This window comes from Doryrhamphus excisus, chromosome 9 (assembly GCF_030265055.1).
Source record: "Doryrhamphus excisus isolate RoL2022-K1 chromosome 9, RoL_Dexc_1.0, whole genome shotgun sequence".
NCBI classification, from domain to species: Eukaryota; Metazoa; Chordata; class Actinopteri; order Syngnathiformes; family Syngnathidae; genus Doryrhamphus; species Doryrhamphus excisus.
The window spans coordinates 823193-834094 of NC_080474.1; the positions used below are offsets into that span (position 1 = coordinate 823193).

Sequence of the window (10902 nt, forward strand, 5' to 3'; positions counted from 1 at the left end):
TACCCCGCCTCTTAGCCGAAGATAGATGAGATACGGGATAGGCTCCAGCTGGGGTAGACTCCTGCGATCCTCGTGAGGATGAATGAATGAAATTACAATTTTGAAAAAGTCACCCCCCCCCCCCCCCCCATTTTGCCTTTCCTTTTGTTCCTTCCATCCTCCATTTTCTAATCGGAATCTAATTGGAAAAACACCATAAAGTGGAGAATAAAGACATACATTTACGAGAAAAAAATGGTCAAAGTGAAGGACTCCTAAATTTCTCCATCCTCCCGTCCTTCCTCCTCGTCCTCTTATCTCCTCCCCTCTTTCTCGCCAGCAAGCCTGGGCTTGCAAGGAAGAGAGAGAGAGAGAGAGAGAGAGAGAAAGAAAAAGATAAAGAGAACCGCTACAGTCTCCAGGAGTTGAGAGTCAGCAGGACAACACTGGATGATCTTCTCCGTGGAATATTTCTCCAGCAGGTACATAACCAGAGGAGGACGTTTAGGAATTCCAGCCCGGCTGGGAGGACGATGGAGGAGCATTTTGTCCTCAGCATCCAGAGGAAAGGAGGAATAAAGACAAAAAGGTGCCGGCTAACTCTCTAGAAACTTTCCAAATATCCGACAGAGGACCACAGAGGAAAAAAGACGGACATTTCAGGAGTGAAAAGGACGGAGGAACGCCGCTCTGGGAAACGAATAAAGTTTGAATGAAAGCCGGAAAAGCTCACGTGTGACCGTAGAAGAAGAAAATCAACCTGATTAATTAACCTGATCAATTAACCTGACCCTCCAACATGGAGCATCCCCTGGCCATCCTCCTCCTCCTCTTCCTCCTCCACTTGGCGGCGGCGCCGGCGGGCGGCGTGACCCGGGTCCAGCTGGAGCGCTGGGTCCGCTCGGGCCTCCAGTCCCTGCAGTGGGACCAGATGGACCACTGCCTGCGTGCGTCCTTACGCTCCGAGGCCGAGTGCAGGCGCCTCGCCAACCTGCCGCCCTCGGCCGTGGCCGTGTACGCCTCGGAGCCACGCCGCGCTGCAGGTGAGAGGTCAAAGGTTGGAGGTTGGAGGGGTCAGCTTCTCATATTTATCATGCAGGCACAAAAGGACTGGCTTTGTTGTTGTTTACAATAAAAACATGACATCTTTTTATTTATACTTTTCACATTTCAATATTTGAAAAATATACTTCTCTATCTAGATAGGCCTAGGATTAGGGTAGACTAGGGCTGACTAAGTAGGCATAGACTAGACTAGAGCTGTCCTATCTAGTCTGACTAGGTAGGCATAGACCTAGACTAGAGCTGTCCTATCTAGTCTGACTACATAGGCATAGACTAGACTAGACTAGAGCTGTCCTATCTAGTCTGACTAGATAGGCATAGACTAGACTAGAGCTATCCTATCTAGTCTGACTAGGTAGGCATAGACTAGAGCTGTCCTATCTAGTCTGACTAGGTAGGCATAGAACTAGACTAGAGCTGTCCTATCTAGTCTGACTAGATAGGCATAGACTAGACTAGAGCTGTCCTATCTAGTTTGACTAGGTAGACCTAGACTAGAGCTGTCCTATCTAGTCTGACTAGGTAGGCATAGAACTAAAGCTGTCCTATCCAGTCTGACAGGGTAGGCATAGAACTAGACTAGAGCTGTCCTATCTAGTCTGACTAGGTAGTCATAGACCAAAACTAGGGCTGTCCTATCTAGTCTGACTAGATAGGCATAGACTAGACTAGAGCTGTCCTATCTAGTCTGACTAGGTAGGCATAGACTAGAGCTGTCCTATCTAGTCTTACTAGGTAGGCATAGACTAGACTAGAGCTGTCCTATCTAGTCTGACTAGGTAGTCATAGACCAAAACTAGAGCTGTCCTATCTAGTCTCACGAGGTGGGCATAGAACTAGACTATAGCTGTCCTATCTAGTCTGACTAGGTAGGCATAGAACTAGACTAGAGCTGTCCTATCTAGTTTGACTCGGTAGGCATAGTCATAGTCTAGAGCTGTCCTATCTAGTCTGACTAGATAGGCACAGACTAGACTAGAGCTGTCCTATCTAGTCTGACTAGGTAGGCATGGTCCTAGACTAGAGCTGTCCTATCTAGTCTGACTAGGTAGGCATAGACTAGACTAGAGCTGTCCTATCTAGTCTGACTAGATAGGCATAGACTAGACTAGAGCTATCCTATCTAGTCTGACTAGGTAGGCATAGACTAGATCTGTCCTATCTAGTCTGACTAGGTAGGCATAGAACTAGACTAGAGCTGTCCTATCTAGTCTGACTAGATAGGCATAGACCTAGACTAGAGCTGTTCTATCTAGTCTGACTAGGTAGGCATAGACCTAGACTAGAGCTTTCCTATCTAGTCTGACTAGGTAGGCGTAGAATAGACTAGAGCTGTCCTATCTAGTTTCATGAGGTAGGCATAGACTAGAGCTGTCCTATCTAGTCTGACTAGGTAGGCATAGGGTCAACAGGTGTGACCGATTGGCACCTTGGAACTCCAACTGAGCAGACGTGTTCTTGTCCTTGACATCATCTCCCAGGCCCCTCGGACAAAGTCCTGGCCATCCTCCCGGACTCCACCTCTTCCAGCGTCCTGACAGGCTCCAAATTCCGGGCTGCCTTCAGCGTGGGTCCAGTGGTACAAGGCAGGGAGAGCCGCCACAGGTACCCCCCGCCTTACCCGGCCTCCGTGGCCCACGATGCGGTGCTGGTGCTGGACCCCAGCCCCGGGGAGAACTTTGGACACCCGGTGGTCCTCTTCTATGTGGACCTGAATGTGACGAAGAGGAGATGCTCCCATCTGGATGGGATCTATTTGGGTGAGTCCATCTACAGAAGTCAGTCCAGATACTGTTGTCTACTGTCCACTAAAACACAATGGATAACAAAAGTGAAAGTACACCACAACAAAACCACAGAGGGGCTTCAGGGTTTCAGGATGGAACGTTTGGAAGGTTTGGACATCTCCTCTGCAAAAAGTGGAGCAAACCAGTGAAGGATTAGGGGCCGCCTGTGACTGCCAAGCCATATGCTGTACCATATACTCTACCATATACTGTACTTTTTACTCTACCATATACTCCACCATATACTCTACCATATACTCTACCATATACTCCACCATATACTCTACCATATACTGTACTATATACTCTACCATATACTCTACCATATAATGTACCATATACTCTACCATATACTGTACTATATACTCTACCATATAATGTACCATATACTGTACCATATACCTTACCATATACTGTACCATATACTCTACCATATACTGTACTATATACTCTACCATATACTCCACCATATACTCTACCATATACTCTACCATATACTCCACCATATACTCTACCATATACTGTACTATATACTCTACCATATACTCTACCATATAATGTACCATATACTCTACCATATACTGTACTATATACTCTACCATATAATGTACCATATACTGTACCATATACCTTACCATATACTGTACCATATACTCTACCATATACTGTACTATATACTCTACCATATACTCCACCATATACTCTACCATATACTCTACCATATACTCCACCATATACTCTACCATATACTGTACTATATACTCTACCATATACTCTACCATATAATGTACCATATACTCTACCATATACTGTACTATATACTCTACCATATAATGTACCATATACTGTACCATATACCTTACCATATACTGTACCATATACTCTACCATATACTGTACTATATACTCTACCATATACTCCACCATATACTCTACCATATACTCCACCATATACTCTACCATATACTGTACTATATACTCTACCATATACTCTACCATATAATGTACCATATACTCTACCATATACTGTACTATATACTCTACCATATACTCTACCATATAATGTACCATATACTCTACCATATACTGTACTATATACTCTACCATATACTCCATCATATAATGTACCATGTACTCTACCATATACTGTACTATATACTCTACCATATACTCTACCATATAATGTACCATCTACTCTACCATACACTGTACTATATACTCTACCATATAATGTACCATATACTGTTCTATATACTCTACCATATACTGTACTATATACTCTACCATATAATGTACCATATACTCTACCAAATACTGTACCATATGCTCTACCATATAAAGTACCATACCATATACTGTACTATATACTCTACCATATACTGTACCATACACTGTACCATATACTCTACCATATACTCTACCATATAATGTACCATATACTGTACCATATACTATACCATATACTCTACCATATACTCTACCATATACTCTACCATATAAACTATACTAGTTTATCACATAAAGATGGAGGATGATGGCCAGTATTCCCCCCAAAGTGTACTTTTCCTTGAAGTCATAGCATGACTAAATATGAACATGGTCCTTTATAGCATGACTAAATATGAACGTGGTCCTTTATAGCATGACTAAATATGAACGTGGTCCTTTATAGCATGACTAAATATGAACGTGGTCCTTTATAGCATGACTAAATATGAACGTGGTCCTTTATAGCATGACTAAATATGAACGTGGTCCTTTATAGCATGACTAAATATGAACGTGGTCCTTTATAGCATGACTAAATATGAACGTGGTCCTTTATAGCATGACTAAATATGAACGTGGTCCTTTATAGCATGACTAAATATGAACGTGGTCCTTTATAGCATGACTAAATATGAACGTGGTCCTTTATAGCATGACTAAATATGAACGTGGTCCTTTATAGCATGACTAAATATGAACGTGGTCCTTTCATCCTTCCATATTTCAGTACGTGGACCTGGCTGGAAAAGGTTTGGTCACCTCGGCTTTAAGTGGAGCAACATGAAGAAGTACTTCATGAGTATCCGGTCCTGGAATGCCAACATCTCAATACTTCAGATAGTAGTGCTGGTTTCTCCCGAAAGGTCGGCGAGCCTGCGAGTGTGTTTTATTTAGTGTGTGCGAGTAAAAACTTGTGTCCTTAACTGAAGCAGAAGAGACAGTGGAGGTTGGCTGGTTTTGAAAGCCCCCACCCCCCCACACACCCCCATCCCTTTTTTATAGCTCATTGCTTCATGCAAGACAGAGTCCTCGCCGGGTAGGAAGTGCTACTACCTTAGGTACACCCGTACTGGTTTTAGGTACATGAATGTAACGTGTACATTCATGATAACATGTAGTACTTATAGTATTTTGCCATATTTTGGTCATTTTAAGCATTTGTGTGAGTCTACTTTTGAATATGAGATCCAGAACCTGAATATACGGAGGATGAGCTACTGGTACCGGTCCAGGGTGTACCCCAACTCTCGCCCAAAGACACCTACAGGCTCCAGCATACCCTAGTGAGGATAAGCAGCATAGTGGATGGATGGATGGATGGATGGATGGAAGGAAGGAAGGAAGGAAGGAAGGAAGAAAGGAAGAAAGGAAGAAAGGAAGGAAGGAAGAAAGGAAGAAAGGAAGAAAGGAAGAAAGGAAGGAAGGAAGAAACGACGGAAGGAAGGAAGGAAGGATGGATGGAAGGAAGGAAGGATGGATGGATGGATGGATGGATAGATGGATGGAAGGAAGGAAGGAAGGAAGGAAGGAAGGAAGGATGGGTTGATTGATGGATGGATGGATGGATGGCTGGCTGGATGGAAGGAAGGAAGGAATGAAGGAAGGATGGATGGATGGATGGAAGGAAGGAAGGAAGAAACGAAGGAAGGAAGGAAGGAAGGATTGATGGATGGATGGATGGAAGGAAGGAAGGAAGGATGGATGGATGGATGTATGGATGGATGGAAGGAAGGAAGGAAGGAAGGAAGGAAGGAAGGATGGATGGATGGATTGATGGATGGATGGATGGATGGATGGATGGCTGGATGGAAGGAAGGAAGGATGGATGGATGGATGATGGAAGGAAGGAAGGAAGGAAGGGTGAATGGGTGGATGGATGGATGGATCTCCAGGTATTAGAAGCTCAGCTCGCAAGAAGACCAGACAGACAACTGTCCATGGACTAAGTCAGAATCGTGTTTCCCAGTCCGTACAGATTCCCATCAGTGTCCCTTCACATCGTTTAGCTTAGCCCCGTTAGCTTAGCTGTGTCACTACGCCAGAAAACTAGTTCTTCGTTGTTAGCCCCTACTAACTGTAGTTGGGAGTTTTTGGGAGAGAGGGACATGTGTGTGCATGTTTCACACAAGGATTGAGGATGACGGACAAAATTCCAAGCCGGAAAAGGCCCCCGGGCTGCACTTTGGACACCAACCTGGGTTAAAACATCGGGTATGACCTTGAACAGAGACACAACTTGGGTCCATATCTGACCCAAGTTAGAGGGATCCCCAAAGGTTTTTTCCAGGTCCGGTTTCAGTTGTGTGTTGAGTCCTGACTCCCCAATTAGTCCTCGTCAGTAGGCAGGTTTGTTGGGTATAATGGTCCAAGTCCTCAGACACTTGACATTTCCAGTTTCTCACAAGGGAATGTCGAGTGACATGTTCATGAAACGTGGGACAACGACCCTCTGACGACTCAGATCACATCCTTCCAGGGTGGAGATGGATCTGTGTAGGATAACTGATAACCAGAGGACCGATCCCACATGATCCTGACTGGCCAAAAACCCTCTCTTTGTCTTCAGGAGAGGAGTGCTTGACGCACGCCTTAAAAGGTCGATGCCAGAACCAACTGAAGCGCAGACAAACCGGACCCGAGAGACTCATCAGCCACCACGGGAACGCTTGGAGATTGGGCGGAAGTCCACGCGGCGGTATCTTTAGCAGCTCAGTCAGCGGAAGGCTCTGCGAGGTCCACTTCCTGCCACTGGTGGTCGCAGTCGGAGACAGCAACCAGACCCAGAGACTCCGATGTATCGGTACGTTTTACAGCGCTGGATGTGATGTCGTGTGTCCTTGTAGTAAACAAAAGGTATTTTGTACCGTTTTTTTCCAATAGATCACGCGGAATTTGCGAGGTGCCCTCAGCCGGCGCCCATGGGTTCCCCAAGTCTTCCCATCTCCAGCTGTGAGTTGAACAAAAACACCAGACGTTGTCACCAGCAGCCGCTCGCCACTCACCTCTCCTGCCGCCTCTACCAGACCTGCGACCACGCTGTGCTCATCTCAGGTAAGATGGTTCTCGCTGAAGTTGGAAGCACAGTTGACGTTTTGTTGGTACGCTTCAGGCGGGTGGCGGCAACACATGACATTCCAGCGTCATGTCCAGAATCTTCTACGGTTCTACAGAATGCTCCGAATCAATGGTTTCCACAAAGACCACATCAAGACCTTCTTTGCCAGCAGCGGACACATTCCAGGTGAGACTCCCATTCAGGGCTTCCATTTGCGATCACGTAAGTAACTTCATCCACGTTCTGCCACTGCAGATGAGCTGGAGGGCGCCTACTCGGCCACGGAGAAAGCAGTGATCCGTAACCACGTGTCGTACGTCTGCAGGAAACAACACTGTGCCGACTCCTTGGTGCTCTACCTGAACTCACCCACGCGTAGTGATGGCACCATGCTGCTGTGGGACAGCAACCTCAACGGCATTGTAAGAGCGTCACGGTCCATGATCAGGTTTGAGGTGGAGCGCTAGACGTTTGATGGCTTTCTCCTTCCAGGCTGATCTAAAGGAACGCTACTCGGTCAACGAGCTGTTGAGCGATCTGGCCGGCTGCCGGGCGGCCCGTGTTTTGATGTTTGTGGATCAGAGCAACAGCGCCGTTCTTTTCAAAAGGCTGCGAGGATCTCAGAAACATCTCAACGTAGTTGTGATCCAGAGCCAGAAACGGCAGAATCGGAGCCCAGGCTGGGAGGACAGCAGCTGGGCTCATATCGGTCCAGGAACCTGCCTGCTCGACCACCTGGAGAAGGTATTTTATTGGCGAGTGTTGATGGCGCCTATTCAGTTCAAGGAATAAACGGTTTGATGACCACATCTCGATTTGCAGAGCACTGGTGCATCCCAAGACAAGTGGGCCGGCCTTCTCAACATCACCCTGGCTGGAGCCCCCTGCAACGCCACGCCACCGCTAACGGACAGCGAGATGCGGCGGGAGTACATGGGATGCCAGAACCTGCCGACTGCACTGTGGCACAGGAAGTACCGGAGGATCAACTAAAAAAAATAAACTACACAAAAAAAAACCCCAGAAACCCTCAAAGACGGACCAGAGAAATACATGTTAGTGCGGTACAGGGGTGTCCAAAGCGTGGCACGGGGGCCCAAGGAATGGCCCACGGAACATTAGTAAAATACAGTTAAAGAAGAAAACGGCAACAAAACTATAAAAATTCACGAGAGTAAAGTCGAAATATCCGGAGAATAAGGCAATAATATGAGGAAAATATTGTCAGCTTACAGGAAGTCATCATTTTATCAGAATAAAAATCACAACATTATTAGGAAAAATATGTTTTTTAGATGCATAAAGTTGAAATATTTTTTGTAATATTCGGAAAAAGAAAAGAATAGTTCCAAGTTTTGGAGAAAAAAACTTGGAGAAAAATTGGATAATAACTTGCTACACATGCACACATGCTAAAATTAGCATGCTAACACCAAGCATGATAGTGTTCAGTGTTATATATGTTTATATATATATATATATATATATATATATACATAAACAGCTAGAAATGCTGCTATGCTAATGTTAGCATGCTGGCAATAAAAACATGCTAACACTTAGCATAATAGTAGTAAGCGTTCATACAAATGTCTAGCTATGAAAATGGCTAAAAATGCTATTATTCTAATATTAGCATGCTAACATGCTACTGTTAGCATGCTAACACATAGCATAATAGTAGTAAGTATTTATATAGTATATGTGCCTACTTATGAAAACGGTGTGCATACACACTTAGCACGATTATGCGAGGTCTTAGCATGCTAACGTTAGCAAGGTAATACCATTTTTAGTAGCATTTGTAGCCATTTCATAAGTCGATACTTAGTATATAAAGACTTAGGACGAGACTTAGGACATGTTAGCATACAAAGTATGCTAACATTAGCATGCCAACATTAGCAGCGTATCTACAGCGCACAGGTTGCTTTGCCAAATGTGAAATATCAAAGTCTCCATCAAGTCCGTCCTCTGGTTTTTCAGGATGGAGCCCTCGCTGGAAAAAGTTTGGACACCCCTGTGTTGGCGTTTGTCACATGCACGTGTAGACGGACAGTAGATGCGACGTGTGCGTGTGTGTGTGTGTGTGTGTGTGTGTGTACATGTGCGCTTTCTGCCCCAATGCTGAACTTGGACTGTAAGCATGGTGATGACAGCTCATCCCAAGGGAGGTGGGGGGTGGGGGGGGGGGGGTGTCCTGAACCTGAACACCATTTGTGTAGACATGTGTGTGTGTGTGGAGGTTCAGCAAGAGGACAGCCACCGTGGTAAGTCTTCAGCATTTCCACAACCCATCCTGTATTTGTCCATAGGCTCATTCTCTTGGTCGTACGTCGGTTCTGTTCTTGACTCGTGCAAAGTGGACGACAGGGATGTTTGAACACTGAAACCTACAACAATCCACTATTAAATGTATCCTAAATGTCCACCTCTGGGCTTGGTTCTATCTATCCTATCTCAAAGAATCACAGAACCAATGAGGTGTATGGAAGTGGCGGGACTGCAGGAAGCAAGGCACGCCAAGGACACGCAAGAGGAAGAAGCAGATTGGTGCGCGATGATCATGATTAAGATATGAAGCACTGAGACTGCCCTCACCGCTACACCGGCTGGCCATGGCTTTTTAATAACTTCCACTTCTCCCGAGTTGAGTGAGAGTGTGCTGAATCACTTCCTCACGTACACACTCGCAGTCTTTGCTTGCTTTCATTGCCGTGGACTCGTACCCGCGCTCACTTGTAACGTGCTAACCTCATGCTCGGTACAGAAACGCTAACACAGCAGTTCTTCTGGGAAGACCTTCTAGTACATTAGACTGGAGTCTAAGGGAAAACCCAGCTGTTCAGATTGTTCAGACTTGGTAGGACAGCCATAGCGACTAGGTAGGACAGCTACCTTTTTTAAACCATTTAATTATATTTTCCAAATATTTAAACTTTCTTCTTTAGTTGTTTTTTTAGTTTTTTTAATAAATTTTCTGCCGTTTGTACGCACAAACCATAGTCAGAACCCGGTCCCCAACCCGAAAGCATAGGGAAGTGACCCTCCCGTTCACCAGGGATGGGTCCCAACAGAAAGGTACCAAGCCGGGGGGACATTAATAAGCCCCCACATGCAGCAACTCCAGAGTGGAACAAGGTCCAGCCCCTCTTGAGGGGTTTGGCTCCAGAACCCAAACTGTGGATCAACTGTGAGTCCGACTATATCGATTCGGAATGTCTCAACCTCTGTCCCAAGAACCAGATTTGGCCGCCCAAGACCGGGTCTACTCATGTCACACCCAGTGCATCTCTAAGGAGATCCGTTCATCTAAGGATTCATGGCTGGTTCTGACCCATCCAGGAGGCTGATACAAACGCAGCCTCATCTCCGCATATCAGGTGGCATGGGTTTATCCTTCACAACCGCAGTTTCTTTACAACGTAAAACCCGCCATCCCGTCTTTGGTTATTTGCTGGGCTTTCATCCCTCACATGACACCTTCTCATAGGAACGCCCCATCTGTCTCCGTCAAAGTCGCCCTCAGGGGGCTCATATGGAAGTTTGACTCCAAACGCTAACATTTGACACCAGCACTCACGGCCCATTCAGGATGTTTTTACCAAAACAAGGCCGGTGACGCAACCAGCTCAGCCAATAAGGTGGGGCTTGACTCTTTCACACAAAGGTACCCAAAGGGTCCAATTCAGGCAGAAGCAGGTTGGATGATTTTTGGTAGCAAACCTGACTTTAGACGTAGGATGAC

At 45.6% G+C, this 10902-nt stretch overlaps 1 protein-coding gene across 1 annotated transcript; it reads left to right on the forward strand.

Moving 5' to 3' along the window:
• The first annotated feature begins 411 nt into the window (after positions 1 to 411).
• si:ch211-67e16.11 (uncharacterized) lies at positions 412 to 9301 on the forward strand. Its single transcript, XM_058082495.1, has 8 exons — positions 412 to 1022; positions 2526 to 2804; positions 6666 to 6899; positions 6980 to 7150; positions 7209 to 7340; positions 7410 to 7576; positions 7647 to 7898; positions 7977 to 9301. Exons 1-8 carry the CDS (start codon positions 779 to 781, stop codon positions 8145 to 8147), a joined length of 1650 nt encoding a protein of 549 aa, XP_057938478.1. The 5' UTR covers positions 412 to 778; the 3' UTR covers positions 8148 to 9301.
• Positions 9302 to 10902: the final 1601 nt, after the last annotated feature.

Bases quoted from the DNA above. Each gene is read 5' to 3' on its own strand.
- si:ch211-67e16.11 (XM_058082495.1), top strand. From the start codon at position 779: ATGGAGCATCCCCTGGCCATCCTCCTCCTCCTCTTCCTCCTCCACTTG. The intron at 7,151-7,208 runs GTAAGATGGTTC...GGTACGCTTCAG, and splicing joins CCACGCTGTGCTCATCTCAG to GCGGGTGGCGGCAACACATG. The intron at 7,899-7,976 runs GTATTTTATTGG...CTCGATTTGCAG, and splicing joins TGCTCGACCACCTGGAGAAG to AGCACTGGTGCATCCCAAGA.